This window comes from Atractosteus spatula, chromosome 11 (assembly GCF_055471065.1).
Source record: "Atractosteus spatula isolate fAtrSpa1 chromosome 11, fAtrSpa1.hap1, whole genome shotgun sequence".
NCBI classification, from domain to species: domain Eukaryota; kingdom Metazoa; phylum Chordata; class Actinopteri; order Semionotiformes; family Lepisosteidae; genus Atractosteus; species Atractosteus spatula.
The window spans coordinates 48379361-48398895 of NC_142716.1; the positions used below are offsets into that span (position 1 = coordinate 48379361).

Consider the following 19535-nt stretch of genomic DNA (forward strand, 5'->3'; position numbering starts at 1 on the left):
AAATGTGTGAAATCATTGTGCTACAGCTTTAAGGTCATATCGCCCAGCCCTAGTCAACACATTTTCTAGAAACAGGCTTGTTCCAGAGTTGATCAGACCTTCCAAGTTTCTTATAAATGCTCCAGAAGAAAGAAAAAAAAACATACATAAGATTTATAGAAAATTCTCTACATTTTATTGTATAAAAAATTTAAAAAATGGCGTAAGGATGGGCCCCTGTACAGTCATGCAGTGTGAAAGGCGGAATTGTATGGTGCCTTCTTCAACGTCTCCAGGAAAAACTGCTCATCTTGGAGGAAGTCCTTGTCCTAAACAGAGCATAGTGTAGCCCATGTTACTTTCTAAGAATAGGATGATATCCTATACCCATCACACACACACGTCCACATCAGGGGTTGAAATTCTAACAAATAAAATTGGATCGTGTCACTAGGCTTGCGTTTTTCAGGAGAGAGTTGGACACCTCTATGACTACTTTTAATAACCATGTCGTTACCTTCTCTGCAGTGTGTCGGAGCAGAGCAAGCCTGGCCTGCAGCTCGGTGGGGGCGGTGTCGGGGAGGGAGAGGGGGTGCAGGGGTTCCCTGGGGACCAGCAGCTGGGTGCTGGTAAACGCCGGAGTGAAACCTTTCAAAGGAGAAGATGTGTCAGGAGCCTGGGCTGTGTGGTAGTCATGCATGAGAAAAGCTGGTATTTTAGTATGTACCAGTTCCCAGGAAAGAGAGTAGGGCAAAGCTCAAGTTCCTTAACTTAATAATGAAAACCCCTTAAACTAGGAGCTTAGTGTGCCACAATTTCTTCAGGTGTCATCCAAGCTGAAACCTGTCAGGCAACCGCACCTGCAGCAATTATTGTCTTAATTACTCAGTTTTAAAGTACTGTATATAATGCCTGAGGAACTGCTGATGTCTCATCTACAATGCTGACTTGATCAACCAAGACATTTCTGCCACTGTGTTAGCATTTTGCACGTGGAAATATTTACTTTTAGGACTTGCTCGCTCAGGAGTCCATATTTGACGTTGAAATTTTATCTCCGATGTCTAGTGGAGAATGAGCTTTGATATGCTTTAATTGTGAGTGCAGCTCTGTTGAATTGTAAGATACTGTGTGCATATTTACAGTCTATCCAGATTAGATTTGCAAAGTGAAATGTTTCTGCACTGGAGACTTTTATATTTTTAAATAAAAATGTCCCCCGTGCGTGTCAGTGCTGTTGTCCAGGTGCTTTCCCTCCCCGAGCTGTGGTTACCGGGCAGGGTGGATGCTTGGGGCAGCAGCAGTGGGGTGACCGGTAGGCCCTGCCTCAGCTGCTCCAGGTCCCTGCGTTGCTCAGTCAGCCTCATGCGCTCCTGAGACAGAGCGAGACAGACAGTTAATTACACATCCCAGATCTCCAGGGAAGTTAAAAAGCACATTCTGGTAATGAATTATTCAACCAGAGCCTAGACGTTCCCAATCCTTGTCTTCGGCACCCCATTATCTTGTTTTTTTTCCCCCCCACCAGCTGAGCACCCTATTTAATTGAACCATTGTGTCACTGAAATTCACCCCAGGACCTGGGGGGGTCACGATCCACCAGGTTTTCTAACAACCTCTAAGCCTCAATGAGTAAAGTTCTGGCAATGGTGTCAATATGGATCAATTGATGAACACCTGATTCAAAATTAAAATCATTATGAACCCAGATTAGAACGGAAACCAGAAGACAGCAGCCTTTCATGACTGAGTGAATATCAGTGCCTTAACTGAACTAATAACTTGATGAATTAAATCTTTCACAACTTTAAACCCGTACAAAGCTGTAGATTTCAAGTTATTAGTAAAGCACTTACAGTTGCAAGAAAAAGTTTTTGAACCCTGTGGAATTCCCTGGATTTCTGCATTAATTACTCATAAAAATGTGATCTGATCTTCAACTAAGTCACAATAATAGAGCAACACAATCTGCTTAAACTAATAACACACAGACAATTGTACTTCTTCTTCTTGTCAATACTGAACACATCGCTTAAACATTCACAGTCCAGGCTGCAATTCCAAATTCACAAACGTTTTCTTCCAACTGTATGTTAATCCGAAGTCTCCCAGCTACTAAAATACTCCCATGTATTCAATTTAATAAGAGGTTAAATGTAATGAAAGTCATGGATCCCACATAAAGCAACTGGGAAGCCCTGGCCTCTGTAGTAAAGCGGAGACAGTCACTGTACAACCTACAGATCTCTGACCATTCTGCACTCCTGCCACCTTGCACTGCAAAGCTCCCATTCAGTTCCAGACCTGACCTGGTGGAGGTGCTGTTCCTGCTGCCGCAGGCGCTCCATCTGCTGGTGGATGCTGCGCAGCCGGGCTTGGTGCTCGGAAGCGACCTGCCTGGCCTCCTGCAGCGCGCGCTCTCCCTCCTCGTACTTCTCAGCGGCCAGCTGTGGAAGGGCAGGGCAGGGCACACTGTTAACGCTGCACACGGCATCACTCTTCTCCAAGCTACAGACACAATGTCGTGTGCAGCAGCCACAACTCGCGCCGCTCTTGAACACACAGGACAGATTGCTTTTTCAACAGGACAGCCGCACCGTGGCTCTCCAGGTATCGAACCTAACACTTTGCAGGGCCTGATCTGACTGCATGTCAACCAGTCTAAGCAAACACCATTATTGTTGATTCCACAATAACGAACATAAAACGACAAGACGCACAAGGGCTGCCAGCAGTGTCCCCAGGACTCTGGGACTGCCAGGGGGGTCTCCCCACCTTGCTGAAGGCCTCCACCTGCTCCGCCCGGGTCTTGAGGTGCAGAGCTGCTCCGTTCAGCCTGTCCTTCTCCCGCTGCAGCTCCTCGCTCTCCCTCTGCTGCGCCTCCCTGTCCCGGCACGCTGCCTCCTCCCGCAGCTTCAGCTCACCGGCCCTCAGCTTCAGCTCCGCCTGCTCCTGCGCCAGGGGAGGCGGGCTTTATTTCTTTAAACTCGAACGAACGTCGCAGTGCATGCAGACACAGAAAGCCCGAATAGAAAATAGCATTTACAACCAGGTAGAGGAGGCACTTCTATACGCCAAGGGTTGTGGGAGTGTGGAACAAGCTATCCATTCATCGTGTTGAAGCCAATACCTCTTCGTTCCTTTCAAGAAATGGCTGGATGAGATCCTGGGATCAATCGACTACTACCAAATGGGTTAGATGGGACAGATGGCCTCCTTTTGTAACGTTTCTAATGACATCCATGCCAAGAGGAGAATAAAACGTAAATGGGAGGAGGGTGCTCAGCAGCAACCTGCCTTCACTACTGCAGTGCAGGGCTGTGCTATGAAGCAACAGGAAGTACTGAGATCAAGGGCACTGGGGCAGCAAGAACAATAAAAACACCAGGCTTACCTGCGCCAGGCTGATGATGGAGCCCTCTCGGTGGGCGTCCCTCTCCAGCGCCCGGTTGCTGTCCCGCTCGGCCCGCTCCTGGACAAGCTTCTCCTTGGCGTGCAGCTCCGCCCACTCCGCGGCCAGCTTCCTGCGCTCTTCGGCGCAGCGCTGCATGACGGCCTGCTGCTCCTCCAGCAGAGCGCTCTGACACACACAGGCGACTCTTAGACACAGACCGGCTGCAATCATACCAGGCCCTCGGCAAGTTCACTAATGCAGAACTACAATACAACCCCCGTTCATGAAGGAAGAGACTTCACACTATTTCACTCAAACCCCTTTGTGAATTCAGAGAGCACTGTGTTGTCTCAGAGCTGCTGCATTACAGTGTTTGGATCCCAGCATTTCACCCAGGACAGGGCTTTAGAGGTGCTCCTCCGTTTTAATGGGAATAAAGAAAATGCTGAACACTACTATACTATGCCGTACTATAATACAAACCCCTTTTATGAAGGGATAGACTTCAGTCAATTAAATTCAAATTACATTTTTGCATGGTAGAGCCTTAGAGCTGGATGCATTACAGTTTTTGGATCCTGGGTTTGATCCCAGGCCAGGATCACCTGTGTGATATCTGCATGTTCATGTGGGTTTTCTCTGGGCCCAGAGACATGCCGGCTGGGCAAACTGGCATCTCACATCCCTGTGTGTACCCCGAGGCGGACAGTCGTCCTGTCCAAGGTGCAGTGCTACTTTGTACCTTAAGCTTCGAGACGAGGCTATGGGTGGTTGTGACCCTTAACATGAAAAGGCAGTTTTCTAAAAGTGGATGGATGTTTATCTTTTTAAGCTTGAAAACTGTCTTCAAGAACAAGGTGCCAAATCCACACAAAGTAACCCACACTGCTTGCCCTGCTGTCTTTCACACGGAGGGTTGAACCATGAGCCATCTGTCCTTCAGGCACTAGGGAATAACTGACCTTTGCCCTCTGGAGCTCCTCCCTCTCCATGGTGATGTTCTGGGTCAGGGTCCGCCGCTCTTCCTCCAGCACTCTCAGCGCGGACTCTGCCTTTGCCTGCTCTGCTGTGACCTTCCAGCGCTCCTGAAACAAGGATCAAGGCGCGACGTGTCCCAAGACAGCACTGCACTTTGAGTGGAGGGTCCAGAAAAGTGCTATATGAGTGTAAGGAATTTTATTATAATGAATTATTATAATTAAATGTCTAATTAGCTGATCTGAGTAAGCAGGGAAAAGCATAGCAGCAACATAGCACCCAATCAACCCCTGGCCCCCTGGCAAAAGGGGACTGCAGGTTCCTGTGCGGTCACTTGAAAACGACGTCCCCCCTCCCCCCGGACTCACCTTCTCCAGCTGCCTCTGTTGCTCCGCCAGCCGCGTCTCCATCCTGGCGATGACCTCCTCCAGCCGCGCCCGCTCCCCGGCCATGTCCCTCTGCTGCTGGCTCAGCCTGTCCTGCAGGACTGTGGACACAGTGCAGCCACACTGTCTACCTCCCCTCTGCTGGACACCCACAAGGGCGGCGCGGTGACCTGTCTCAACAGGCTGTCTGCCACATGTGAGCAATGTGCAAGCACGGGTCTGCACCCGGATGTGGAAGTTTATACTTAAAAGAAGTCTGGAAATTGAACTGGGGTATATTACATTATATTTTATAAATATAATTTTAATTGGGTGGGTGTGGACCACAAAATAATTGACGATTATTAAAACACTAAAACATTCCGTTTTATCTGACATAGCCAATCATACAGCCAATCACCATAGTGTACAATATACTGTACACTGTGCGTGTGCATGCATGTTTTGCCCAATCCGATGCTGCTCTGTCTCTCCATGCGTCACGTACTGCCATTGGCGTACCTTCGCTTGACGATTTCGCACTTGTGATTATTATTTTTCCTATTGTATTCTCCCTTAACATCATTTTATGACAATGAAGATGACAACGCCGGGTCTGCACTGGCACTAGACAGATCTGAAAGAGTCAGTCACAGTGAAGGGGTCCAGGCTCTCCCAGCGGCACTAGCTCACGCTGAACAACAAGAGGAGGCAACTGCTACTGATGCCATGTTGCTGAGATGCTGGCGGCACCGTGCCGCAAGGAAGAGAAGCACATCTGGGAAAACGATTCCAATCACTCATTTTTTTAAATGAGAACAGAACTAACAATAGTTCTGTACTCTGTTATTTTAGCATTACAGTAGATTATTAAACCAGATTTCATACTTATACTGCGCTTCCATGAATCTATGATTTGTCTACTCAGTTTCAGCATTTTCCAACATTTTCAGTTATCCGACATACTATCGGTCCCGTTTAGGTCGGATAATCGCGACTCTACCGTATATCATTTTCACAGACACCGGTGTAAAATGCGTTTTTGAACATCTGATTAAAAAAGTGAAAAGGAAAAATGTTATGAGATCAAACGCAGGTGCTGTGAGAAAAGCAAGTAGTTCAACACCAACTATCTGCAATGTACTGTGCACGGCCAGCAATGCATTTCTGAACTACTCTGCAGACACAACACAGGGGCTGCACGTGCAACCTAGTTCGCTGGTATGTACGAAGGAGGAGAGGCGGAGAGGGGTGCCCTACCTCTGAGCTGCTCGTCTCTGTGACGCGCCCCCACTTCCAGCCCCTGCGCTGCGTGCTCGTGGGTGCTCTCCACGCGGGATGACAGCTCTCCCAGCCTGTGCGAGAAGTGCTCCATCTGCTCGATGACTCCTGTCAGGGACCTGGTTACACGCACAGTACGCACACAAACACATGAGAATCCCGCGCAGGCGGCCCCCTCCCTGTACAGTATAAGCCTCTCCGGAAACCAGAATCATTAGGTTTTTCAGGGAAAAATATTAGAAATGGCTCCCAACACTGGAGAGTTTTATAGGGAAGATAGGAAGATATAAGCTTCTTCTGTCTCGCATAATAGCAGAATACTTTCAGTGTACGAGCTGCTCTCTTAAGGCCATACTTGACAACAACAGGCTAATTATTTAATTGAGTCAAGTAGCTATAGGCAGCCTGATGTAGAAGTTAGCCTGAAGTAGGAGTAAAAGAAGAGCAGCGCTGCAGAACACCTGTTAGAATACTACGTGTGCCTGCTTCACCTGCTTGTGAAACCTGTTAGCGAAGCATAAATGGCACATACTGCGTTTATTACTCACAAAGGTTTATAAGCACCTAGTCAATCTGAAGGGCATGTCTGTACTTGTATACCTCACATAACCAACCCTGAAGTGTTACCGAAGATTTTGATTTACTGAGATTACAGAACACACAGCTTGGTAAGGCCCTAGAATCAATAGCCCCCTACCACTCAAATGTGTAAATTGTGCCATATGCCTCCTTCCCGATTTTTATTATTTTGTGCTAACTGTATATTCACGGTTTTGAGAGGCCTCAGCGTGAGCTGCTGTTTCGTGTGCGGTCTGGGGGATTACCTGGTCTGGGAGGTAGCGCTGGTCACTGCATCAATCTCCTCATCTTTCAGCCTCTTCAGACGCTGCACCTGCTCCTCGTGGTCCTTCTTCATCTCCAAGATTGACTTCCTGCGGGTCAAAGGTCAGAATGAGGCACGACTTCAGCAGCGAAGCACTTGGGACCCGCGGAAATTAATCCAATAATTCAATGAAGACATTCAAGGGCTCCGTTTGAATGAAAACCAGATGACCCCCTATGGCCTTTCCGGTGCAGGAGAGACTATCTCTACGCTATTTCCATGGCTGTGCCGGCAGCCCGATACCTCTGCAGCTCCCGCAGCCTCTCCACCTCCCGGTCCCTCTCCTGCTGCGCCTTGGCCAGCCGCTGCTGATACTGCGCCTGCAGCTCGGCGCGCTCCTGCTCCCCCAGCCGGGCCAGGCCGGCCAGCCGCTCCTGCAGGTCCTCGTTCTCCTGCCGCAGGTGAGCGTCCCGCTGGGCCGCCGCCTCCTCCAGCATCCTCACCCGCGCCCTGTGCACCGCCCGAAGTCAGAGGGCAGGGGTCAGAGTCATTCATACCACTGTGTGTAAGCTGCGAGTAGAGCTGAAAACCCACGTGGATTTGCAGCACAGAGGAGGGTCAAAGGTCAGCTCCTGACTCTGCTCCACATTGATGAATCACCTTCACCTAACCTGTCCCTTTACGAGGCTTTCTGAAAGTTCCTGGAACGTCCATCAGATATTTGTAGTCTGCGTTACATAATGGTAGAATAATTATTATAATAATTCCTAGCATTTATTAATAATAGTTCCTAGCGCTTTTCATCCTCAAGTGCATCCTAAAGATCCCACAGTGCTTTACATACAAGGTGACCCACCTGGGTGCAGCAGCCACTCTCCACAGCACGTCACATGGAGGAGAGAGAAAATGATTCACCACTTGAATCAAGCGGGAACTTTGGGAAGGCCAAACTGCACAAGCCCAGACTGGAATGTAACCAGAACACTGGGGTGAACAGTTTTATACAAGTGTATGAGGGTGTTATGACCTGGTACTCAGGACCTAGGTGTAAAGTCTCACCATACTGGGAGACTAGTTTGGAGCTTCTTATTCAGGGGGAAGGATGTTGCCTGCTGCTCCACCAATTCCACTTGCGGCACCAACCTGATCCAGATCTAGATCTGGCTAGGTCACTTGTGTACCTGTGAGTGCTCTCCATCAGCTCCAAGTCCTGCTTGTGCCTCTGCTGCACGCTTTCCAACAGCATCTGGGCCTGATCCCGCTCCAGCTGCAGCTTCCGAACCTGAGACAGAGAGCAGCGCCCGTCACGGACCGCAGGGGGGGCCGCAGAGGGATGGAGAGAGGACAGACAACAGCAGACAGGCGAGACAGGGAAAGAACAAGAACAGCTGATAAGAGGAGAAGAAGGGATCAAGAGAGGAAGAGGGAAGACAGAGGGAGGGAGAGTGAAAGGGGACAGCACTGAAGCACACCAGAGGGGAACAGCAGCTAAGCTGCAGGAGACAGACACGGTCTCGCCCCTGAGCGACAGTACCTGGCCCTCCAGCTGGATGAGGCGAGCTTCAGACACCTGCTCCCCAGGGTGCAGCTCGCCCTCCCTCAGCTGCTTCTGCAGGGCCACCCCCCCGAGCCCCCAGAGCTGGGACTGCACCAGCTGGACACGCAAGACAACACGCCGTCAGACAACCCGGACTGCCACAGAGCAACATCCAATCTTTCCAGAATGTCATTGCAGACTACATGCTTTCAGGGAACAAAAATAAAACACGAATAAAACAAGCCAATAATCCTAATTGAACTGCAACAAAAATCACCCCCAAAAAACACGAGGCTCCTTAAACATCTGAACTGTTTCCAAGAGCTAATGGTGTCTGACATCGAGAGCTAGCCTTCAACAAAGAGGAATAACCCATTTTGGTTAATATTTTAACTGTTACTAAAAATATCCCTTGTGGAATCTGTGTAACTATTTTTAACAAGAATCTAACCAAAGACAGACGACAGTATTAAAAACAACAAAAAGCACATTGTGCAAAAAGCACAACAAAAAGCGACTGTCACATAGCTTTGTGGATCAAACAATGCTATAATGCTCACTGTGTACTGTGGCCAGACCAGCTCTTTTTGAGAAGGAATATTCATAGACTAGATTATTATTACTAGATTTGGCTGTCTGACATTTGGACCCATTTATTCATCTGGGTATTTCACTGAGCTGATCTAAGTGAAGTGACTTGCTCAATGGAATAATACATCTGCTCTCAGCCACAATCTGAAAAACCATAAATAGAAGTCCAAGGCCACTAGTCCACACTGCATTCTTGACACCTCTTTTGGGGGATGAGATTAGAGCTCTATTTAAACTTCAGATTTTCTTTATAGAATGAAAGCATACACCCCAAAGCCTGAGTGGTGCATATGTTAGAATAAGGTACCTGCTGCTGCAGCAGGAGCTGCTGAAGACTGTCTGCAGACAGAGTCACCTGCTTTCAGGGAAGGGGGGGGGAGGACCGAGGAGAAAAAAAACAGGTTACTCTTCATACTGTGCCAGTTATATTTATATTTAATGCTGACATATGTTATTCAAGCTCATATATAAAGCTGAATATTGCATGAAGATACTCCAGTGATATTTAGTTATTCCATTGTTCCATTTATATCATCAATCAGACCACTAACCTTGATCATTTTTAAAGAGGGCCCCTTATACTCTCTTTTATGTGGCACTTACACGCAACAAGCCGCTGACACCTTCCTCTTTTCTGCCTTAGCAACACACCTGCCCTTAATAATGAGTGTCCCAGGGCAATCTACATGGGATCCCTTGGCGCCCAGAATTCCCTTACCTGGGGCATGGCTGCAGGGGTGCTGCTCTCAACCTGTCTCTGTGCTGGCACTAGGAAACAGCATGAAGACGCGTATATCATTCAGAGCATCTTCCTGTTTCGTTTTTGTTACAAGGCTCAACAAAACTAAAACTGGGTTTTTAACATGATGGCCAGTATCTGATCAACACGTGAAAAAATGAGATGTCTGCTTCCTTTGGCTTAATACAAGAAAAACATATTATCAGTCTCTGGACGGTTCTCCTTCCTATATCTATGAAACAGTAGCTAATATTTACATGTCTCAAAATGCAAAATGATCTTTAAGTGCTTTTGAAACATACCAAAACTCTGAAAGGTGTTTATAAATTATATCTATATATAATAAGAATAAATAAAAAACTAAAAACATAAACTACCAATATTGCAAACTGAGATACATCTCAAGAGACTATTGAAAGATTGCTTTTAATGAAGTAGGACTAAGTATCACTAGATAACACCACTATGACAGGCAGCAGGCATGAAGAGTTGCTAGGCAACAAATGCCATGGGTAGTTAGGATGAGAAATGGAGAATGTAGCCTAGTTGGCCCATCCTGGCTCTTCCTGATCACATGGAGGATGCTGTGACTGTGGGAGACTACAGTGGCAGCAGAGAGGGGGAGAGTGGTTGCTGGATTGGCAGGAATTGGCTCTTTAACTTGCTTCAGAGGACGGTGGGATTGTGGGGGATCTGAAGGAGCATCAGGTAGGAGCCCAGAGGCAGTGACAGGCTGCTCAGGGCTACAACCTGCGTGTGATGAAGATGGAGAGCAGTTCCAAGAGGCAAGCTGTGTGCTACATTCAGGTCCTCCACCACCACACTGAGACAGATGCACCTGATCAGAGCAGGGAAGGAAGAGCCCAGTGTACTGGGGGGTGCCCAGTTCCCTGCACATTCTCAGCAGGAAGCAGCACAGATGAGTGTGTGCTAGCAGGGTAAGGGGCGGCAGGAGAGCCAGTAGAGAAGTGCTGAACAAAGTAGGATATTCTTTCTACAATTACATTAGGAATAGGGTTACAGGTTGTTATAGCTGCCCCAAGACATACAAATCTTTAATGGTAGTTACGAGTGAGGGGGACCATGCACCAGTGAAGTGAAGTAGTCATGTGCCGAAGGCTGGAGAACAAACTGAAGTGTTAACTACTAGCTGATGACTAGACAAGTACTGAAAATTGTTGATTTACAAAATCACACAGAAAAACAAATGGAACTGAAAAGTACATTTGTTTCACAGAACCAAACGTTTTTGTTGTGCCGCCTCGAACTGTAGGTTAAACTGTCGAGACAGAGGGAGCCAGTGGAGACTGTACCTGCTTTGGGCCGGTCTTCTCTCCCGGGGGCAGAAGGAGGAGGAGGAGGGGGCGGGGGGGTGGCCTGCCTGCGAGGATTCTCCCACGGCAGCGGAGAACTTGATGCAAATAAAAACCCCAAAAATTGTCAAACTGAAACATGAGCTTTTCTTTACCACCTAGCTGGAGCTCGAACCTGCACAGCGTCAATACAATCTAAAACACAGGGGGTCGTCAGGCGCCATGAAGGAGGTGTAACCCCAGCACTGTCCTCCGCAATGACAGATGGACAAAGCCATGTGAGTTTACACATCATGCCTCCTCTGGTACGCCAAGATAGACATTCAAACAAATTTTCCCAGTGGTAGTAAAAGTTTAAAAGCACTCCAGCTACATTTTAAGAATACCAAACATGTGGATCTTCATTATTTTACTTTGCAGGTCAGTACTATCAAACCCTCTTGTTCTGAACCCCAGTCCCCTCTTACCTGTGTTCCTTACTGGGGCCTGGGGACTCCTCTGCTCCTCTTCTCACTGCTGGAGAGGAGCTGCGCTTGCTGAGGAAATTAAATCAAATCACTCAGTACCGTCAGCCATCACACAGGGAGAAGCAGAATGCAGTAATAATAACACAGCTACATAATAATGCACAGTTTAATTACTATTATTCATTAGGCAGCAGTTACATCGCCCTGCAGCTCACCACTGGCAGCCCAATGGAGCTCAGCAGGTGTGAGCCTGGCCAGTACCTGCATGGGACACTCCTGGGAAAGCTAAGGCTGCTGCTGGAAGAGGTGTTAGTGGGGCCAGTAGGGGGTGCTCACCCTGTGGTCTGTGATGCCACAGTGAGGGGCGGAAAAAAAATTAAAAAGGCGCTGTCCTTCGGACGAGACGCAAAACCAAGATCCTGATTCTACATGGAATTTAACAATTCCAGAAAGTTTCTTGAAAAGAGGAAGGAAAAATTTCCCCCTAGCTAAATTTCCCCCTGGCCTTTACCAGTCATGGCCTCCTAATAACCCCCATCTCTGAACTGGCTCCATCACTCTGCTCTCGTCCCCACCGAGAGCTGGTGTGTGGGAAGAGTACTGGTGCACTCTGGCTGCCGTCGCATCATCCAGGTGGGGCTGCACACTAGTGGTGGAGGAGGGGATCCCCATTACCTGTAAAGCGCTTTGAGTGGAGCGTCCAGAAAAGTGCTACATATATATAAGGAACTAAATAAGAATATCTCTATGATCCCAAACATACTTCATTTCCTGCTGATTTGCACCTGCAGCTCACTACACTAGACAGGTTGAGGACTTGCAAAGCGGATTAAACTGAAATTTAAGCTCCTGCTCCAGACTCTCAGACACACACAGCTCTGGAGCTCTTTCCTAGCATACCCGAGAAAGGTGTCAAGGTCCACTTCTTCTCCGGGCCCCAGGAAGTCCTGCTGCCCAGTCTTTTTGTTGTCGGCCCTGACCACACCCGGACTCTTCTTCCGGGTCAAAGTTCCTGCCAGCCAATCCTCCTCCTCCGGGGCGGCCGATGCCTCAGGCCTGCGTGCTGGTTGGCTGGTTTTAGCACTAGAGGGAGAAGCTGAGGGGGTGTCGGTGGCCTTGGCCCCAGAAGGGGGGCGGCTGGCTGATATGGGGGTCCTGTTCCCCACTGAGGTGCTAGGAGAGACGGGGGGTTTCAGACTTTCCAACGCAGGCTCCTCTACTTTCTCCTCCTCTTCCTGCTTGAGCCCCAGCCAATCCGCTGCTGTCTTATTGGCACGTGGCGTTCCTGGGGTGGGAGGCTTGGATTTCTTGTCTGGTGACAGCCCACTGACGTCTTCAGTAGAAAATCTGACGTATTGACAAGAAGGGAGTAATGAATGTAAAGTGTTCTTTCAAATAATCAATCAGGTTTCCAGCTCTGACCCACCCAATAGGTGCTTGCAATGTAAAGCAAGAAGAGCTATTCACAGCTATATGCAATTTCTTATGCGAGATATAACTGTTATTACACATTAATAAGCATATTACTATCCTAAAATAATACATAGGAAATCTATCTCATGCAGTATTTATATCCTGAACAAACAAAGGCTAGGTTGTAATCCAGCGAGTTATAGTTATAGGAGCATGAACCCATATACAGTACCAGCTTGGCGTCCGAAAATAAATTTACTTGTGATTCTATTTGTCAACAGGACAGGACTGGATTGTGCCTGGGCGTTTCACAGCCAGATACCCCTGAAGGATGTGAAACAGCTCAGTTTTCAAACTCACATTCATTTCACTTTGGGACCGCATGAAATATTCAAACTGTGTGGCCCAGCTGTCACTGACCTGACTGACTGTCTGCGAGACTGCCTGCCTTCTGGGGTAGATGCCATTGTGGGCATGTATGAGCCAAACATGAATTCGTCTTCCCCTAAAACAGGATCTGAAAAAGAGCACACTCATTAATACAGGAATATGATTTCTCTACATGACATAACAGTGTTGATATACAGAAGAAGCTCTAAATGGCCAAGCCAGAGAAGTAATTTAATACTAAACCACTGCAATTCAGCAGAATGCCATCCAATTTTATTCAGTGCAATTCACTTAAAAGATTCACAGTATTCAGACAGGAGTGTTATAAGAATCACAAAAGATACATTAAGTTAATAAAACAAAATAAGTACAAATGAAAGTAAGCAACATTTAAGATTGCAATTCAAATGCTCTGTTTAGCTTTTCACCATATATCATGTACAACGGGTCTATTGAAAGGACATATATGACAGTTACCTTTCACGGTGGCATTCTTTTCTGCTTGCAGCTCTTTCTTCTCACCAGTAGGGGGGCGCTCTAGGAGGCGAGGGGCTGTCCCTCGTCCCAGGATCTCATCGAGCTTGGTACGGGCAGGCTGTGGGTTGTCACTGCAGGGTGGGGGAAGGAAGGCGGGTTGAATTTGTATTTCAATTTATTTTCAGCAAAGACAACTCACAAAACAATGTGATCCCACAAAAAAACTTGTATCTTGCACACATTATCTCCGAGTTAAGACTGAAGAGAAAGGGAGTGGCGTCACCGTTGTGTCTTTCTTTCCAGCACTCCTCCTCTTCCCCTGGGACTCTCGTCAAAACCAAGCGCGTCTATCAGCTCGTCTCCGTCCTCGTCGAATGTCAGCTCGTCGCGCTTCTTCGGGAGAGGGCCCGTCCCAGCAGGGGGCGCTACAGGTAGACAGACAGACCGGCAGAGTCAGGCAGACAAGGACAGGCAAGAGGGTCTCAAGCAACAATCGCAAAATGGTCCAATTAAGCAAAAGTCTACAGAACACTTCGCTGTAATTAAAACTAAAACTTCGGGCTTTCTTAGAACTTGCAAACAGTGCAGTCTACAGTGGTAGAGGCGAGTTTAGTATCACGTGGGCAAAGCAATCGTGCCAGGCCACAAAGCACAAATATCAGACTGACCTGTCTCCTCCTTTTTGGTGCTGGGTGCCTCAGAGGCAGATGGACCAGCTTTCCTATCAGAGTCCTTCCTTTCTCCTGGGAGGTCATCCAGAAGGCCTGACAAAGGATCATCGGTGTCTGCAGACAGGGGAGTAAGAATTTGTCTTGTCAAATTGACACCCACAGAGACATGCACTAATCTGAAGAACTACAGGGGTGTACAAATCTCAGTTAACAAACTCATTGAAGGCACTGTTATATTGTGTGTAACTGTGTAATAAACACTTTTAGACACACTGCAAGATTTGGTTTTGGCCTACACCTCTCTTGTTGGAAAGTAATCCTCTATAATTTCTAGTGGCTCCTAATAAGACAAGAATTTTACTTATTAAGTATTTGTTTAAGCAAAAGGAAGCAGAAGACTTCAAAGATGACAAAGAAAAGGTTCAGGTGACGTGAAAAACAACTGTGCTAATCATCAATATCTGTAGTTACACTAGTGAATTAATACCTTTTCTGCCAGGATCTGAGCTGTTAATGTCATCATCATCTATGTCAACACATAGAGAAAGGAACAGGAAAAGAGCAAATAAGGATACTTGGGACCAAACACACAAAGACAGAAAAAAAAGTCAAAGAAAAAGAAATTGCAAAGCCTAACAAGAACAGAGAAGGAAGCACTTAATTATTATTAACTCTATTAATTCAATTCTAAGATAACTTTTGCAGTGCAAAGAAATACTTTCAATTAAGCCCACAGTTATGGGTCAATTAGAAACACAGAGAAGTGTCAGTGATTGGATTGTAAACCTCTGAATGTGTTAGCTTTCTTTAGCAGCTGCAATTAAACACGAACGCCCAAATAGTATTTCAACCTATATCGGTTTTCAAAATATAAAAAATATAAATTGCATCAAATAAATAAAAAGCTTACCGACACATATTTCAAGTCACATACATCTGAAGGACCACTGCCAGCACACAATTGGGCTGAATGGGCCAGTCGAGTACACGCTGTAACCTGTCTCACAAAGCTGCCAAAGTCACTGGATTACAGAGTACCCTGCTCCACTGCGTGGGGCTGTGGGGTGGAAGTGGATTTTGCGGAGAGGTCTGGTTACGGTGGTGTGGACTGAAGAAACCACGACTCACCAGCGAAGCTGAACTTCCTGTATCCACGGGCTGAGGCAGCGGGAGCCGAGCTGGGCTTCCTGTCTTCGGTACCGGTGTCTTCTGGACAGAGACAGAGCAGACAGAGCTGGGTGAGACACCCTGGAGCGGGCTCACACAGTGACAGCCCTCCGGGGGCATCAGCAGGTTAACTGATGCGCCGGCACTTGTGGAATTACTACCGAGCGATTCTGACAGCCTTTAAAATCCAGAGACAAAAAAAAAGAGGAATTTTAGAAATACCAGGAGTTGAAAAACTAAAGGCAAGTCAAGAAAGTGCCTTCTGCCCAGTTCATTCCAGTGCTCCGAACCTAATGGGTTCTTGAGGGACCCCCGTTCTGAGACGCAAGCCGTCCAGGAACACACCTGTTTCGCTGCCCCTCAGTCTCTCTCCAGGTTTGGGGGACTCCTCCAAATTCTTCGGACCCCGAATTCCAGAGCCCCTCCCACCAGCCTGACTAGGGGCGGAACTCGGCTTCTTCTTCGTACCAAAGAGATCGGCGTCCATGTCGTCCATGTCCTGCCCAGTAACGACAGTGCTGAGAGCAGGCAGAGAAAACCCGCCATTCCGTTTTCACAGGAGACCTCTTTCATTCCGCCCCGCTGAGGGAAGCGGTGCCTAATCTATGCGCCGATTTTACTTTCGCCTCGATTTCACTGATGCCGTGGAATGATTTTTTTTTAATTAGGAATTTCCAAAAATTCCATTAAGATAGCAGCAGGAAACAACCCACCCTGATCTTGTTTCAGAATTGAAAAAACAGGCACTGCAGTGCAACTCCGAGTGAAAAAAAGTAGATCTGTTTGTACCTTCATGCTACCTAGTAAAGCCAAGGGATCAGCCTCCGAGACGTCAGACACCTACAGGAGGAACAAAACCCACAAGATCAACTACAACCGAGACCCAGAAGTCACAGAGGGGCTGAAGAATACACTAAACCAGACACACAGACACGAGGACTCTACAGGGCCTCCGGAAAGGCCCTCGCCTCAACACACCTCATCATCCTTCTCAGCTTCCTCCGCCAGCTTGCTGAAAAAGTCATCATCCAGCAAGGACCTGGAAAACAAGAGTGGACTGGCATTAGAGGTGCCACTACGAAGGGTTACGACTGTAAACCTGCACACAGAACCTTTGCAGCTGCCCCATGGTTTTACCAGGGTGAAGCCATGAATTGACCTCGCTCTCCCAGGCTGTGCCACGCTTTACCAAACTCTCTCATGATCTCACTGCACTTACCCTGCTTTCAGCACGGCACACCACAATCACCTAGTGTAATCCCTATATAATGTAATATAAATAGGATTACATTACTATATAATACTTAGTATGCAAACACTGTTATATTTAGTAGAATTTATAGGAGCATTATTAGCATTAGCATTAGTCCTAAAAAAGGTGCCGTCCTCTGGATGAGACAAAAAAAAATGAAGGTCCTGACTCTCCGTGGTCACTGAAAATCCCAGGGTGTTTCTCAAAAGGAGTAGGTGTATTACTCCAGCGTCCTGGCCAAATTTCCCCCTGGTCTTTACCAGTCATGACCTCCTAATAACCCCCATCTCTGAACTGGCTTCATCACTCTGCTCTCCTCTCCACCGAGAGCTGGTGTGTGGAGAAGGTACTGGCACACCATGGCTGCCATCACATCATCCAGGTGGGGCTGCTAACTGGGGGTGGTGGAGGGGATCCCCATTTCCTGTAAAGCTCTTTGAGTGGAGTGTCCAGAAAAGCGCTATATAAGCAGAGGGAATGATTATTAAAATCGCGGCGCAACGGTGCATCCCAGCACTCACCGTTTACCGCCGCGGGAAGGCGGGGCCCCCCCTCTCCCTGGCCCCAGCGCTCGGGCTGGGGAGCGGATCCTCCTCGGAGGGTCATCTGGAAAGGTCAAGAGGAAGAGGCAGGGTGGCATCAGTCCTTGAGGGGGGGGGTGTTGAGGAGCGAACACTGATCACTGCGCAACAAGTGAATCGATACGACCGCGTTCAGGACCCGTTATTGCTGCTGCTAGATACGCGTTTCCTTATGCGAGTCCATGTCGTGTGCCGAATTTGTGTGTGTTCTGCCTGGCCTGCTTGTTCTGGGCCACTATACAGGTAATAATGATAATCAGGGGTGAGGACTGTACGAACTATGGGTGACTGGGCTTTCTCCTGCTGCGCCCCAGAGCCCTGGAATTCTATCCCTGAGGATATCAGGGAGTCCCCTTCCCTGGGCTCCTTCAAATCCAGGCTTGAAAACCTTCTTCTTCAGAAGGACTTTCATTCAACGGATTCGGTGTTGCTTTCCCACTCTATTCCAAATCCTTACCGTGAGGGGGTCATTCTGCTGTCTCCTCTCATTGCCCGCTTTTTTATTTTATTGCTGCAAGAAGCACTTATTATTTTTATCAAGACTGGGATTGAATGAACAAGCACAACTGCACAACAGCAACAAGCTCAGCGACCTCTACAAGGGCTGACAAAAACGCGTTGGTCATGGTAGAAATAAGACTGCCCGTGCGTGTCGGCTTTAAACGGGCTGGTCAGGCTGACCACAGGGCCGTACGTACCGTCATCGCCCAAGAGGTCGCTCAGCACGTCATCGAAGGCACCTGGACCACCAGAAAAATACATCAGCACAGCGACCCACAGTAATATGCACGTAGATTACAATGATTTAAAAAAAAAAAACTCACCCTTAGATGTTTTCTTCTGCTTTGAAGCCTGCGAATTAAAATGAAACAGATTTATCTGTGGAGATGTTGAGACAGCCACCGTGGCTCGGCTGTCACCCACACAGTGCTGGTGAAAGCGGACGAGGGAGTCTTTGAATCCCAGACTCTCTGGGACAGTATCAGAGAGAACCGGGGCGACACCCCAGATAATTCATATTTCACAAACGGTGGGAGAACCCCCTACAGTTTGTATTAACTGCACCTCCTGTATTCATTTGTTGCGCCCTGGTTTCGGTGTCGACCGCGGACTGGTACCATTTACACCGTTCGTTTAACTGTGCCAAGTTAGGTGGTTTAGGCGAGGTGGTTCGTTAAAGACAAGGTAAGAAACGTAGATTTTATTTTTCGATAAACTTACCATACCGTTGGGCTAAGCACATCCCGGCGCGAGCGAGCGTCGCCCTGTTACCATTGGTAACCACGCCAAGCTCGCGAAGCACCGCTTGCAGACTGTCCGGCTGCGTCGTCAACTGTCACCGCATTTTTCCCCCAAACCCTTCGCCGCGGGCGCCTGCCACGAAGGCTAAACCCAGCTGCTCTCCGATTCAAACGCTGACAAAAAAAAAAAACCGCGGTGGTTTTCGCCGGGAAGTTTGGACGCAGTCGCTGTTTATGCGACGGAACCGCATTAAAAGACAATATGGCCGCCACGGCTCGGATCATAGAGATAAGAGAAATTCGAAAGATGAGATTTCCGGTGTAAATCAGGCCGCCATCTTTGTAGAGGGAACACGATGTGATTCCGCATTTCCGGTGGATTTATTCCCAAAATTAACGAAATCCTGCTCCTACGTGCGGTTACTGCGCCGGTACAAATCTACAAATTGTCGCTCTTGCCAAAAAAAAAAATCATTAAAAGTTATTTTAAGGCTCCGACTATATCGGCTCATCTTTTTCTTCATTGGAGAGCTGGCATTTTGTCCTCAACCGTTGCTCCACCATTTTGTTTATCCTACTGTATGTGCGGTATAATGTAACAACCCTCTGAATTATACCAGCGCCGCTGACCACCCGGAACGGCTGTACACTGTGTGAGGTTGCCCAGCTAACTGTGAAATAGTTATCCCCCAGTTTTGCACCCCTTTTATACCTGTGCCCACTTTCCACCCTATCCCAGGTATCTGTCCCCGAAATGACCCTAGTGTGTTGGGAGGTGCTTTGCCTTGTCTCAGTTCTTGTGTGGTAGTTGCTGAGCCGGACACCTGTCCGATTAATAAAGCGCCGACTGCTTGAGCTAGAAGAGCCCGAGTTCTT

General features: G+C 47.8%; 1 protein-coding gene across 1 annotated transcript; it reads right to left on the bottom strand.

The window, feature by feature from the left end:
- Positions 1 to 152: 152 nt before the first annotated feature.
- On the bottom strand, positions 153 to 18885 carry fbf1 (Fas binding factor 1). Its single transcript, XM_088927114.1, has 31 exons — positions 18640 to 18885; positions 18243 to 18270; positions 18117 to 18158; positions 17359 to 17443; positions 16564 to 16624; positions 16375 to 16425; positions 15931 to 16084; positions 15547 to 15627; positions 14906 to 14944; positions 14416 to 14532; positions 14031 to 14172; positions 13748 to 13878; positions 13301 to 13397; positions 12368 to 12814; positions 11468 to 11536; positions 11001 to 11098; positions 9667 to 9716; positions 9256 to 9306; positions 8355 to 8474; positions 8002 to 8102; positions 7124 to 7330; positions 6822 to 6929; positions 5977 to 6116; positions 4720 to 4838; positions 4336 to 4458; positions 3374 to 3559; positions 2755 to 2931; positions 2289 to 2426; positions 1253 to 1352; positions 497 to 627; positions 153 to 308 (listed from the first exon to the last, which is right to left on the bottom strand). Exons 1-31 carry the CDS (start codon positions 18640 to 18642, stop codon positions 225 to 227), a joined length of 3480 nt encoding a protein of 1159 aa, XP_088783240.1. The 5' UTR covers positions 18643 to 18885; the 3' UTR covers positions 153 to 224.
- Positions 18886 to 19535: the final 650 nt, after the last annotated feature.

Excerpts from the sequence above, each read along its gene's own strand:
- fbf1 (XM_088927114.1), bottom strand. Across the intron at positions 6,930-7,123 it reads AGGCTGCGGGAGCTGCAGAG|GAAGTCAATCTTGGAGATGA; the intron begins GTATCGGGCTGC and ends TTTGACCCGCAG. Across the intron at positions 4,839-5,976 it reads CAGAGACGAGCAGCTCAGAG|TCCTGCAGGACAGGCTGAGC; the intron begins GTAGGGCACCCC and ends CTGTGTCCACAG.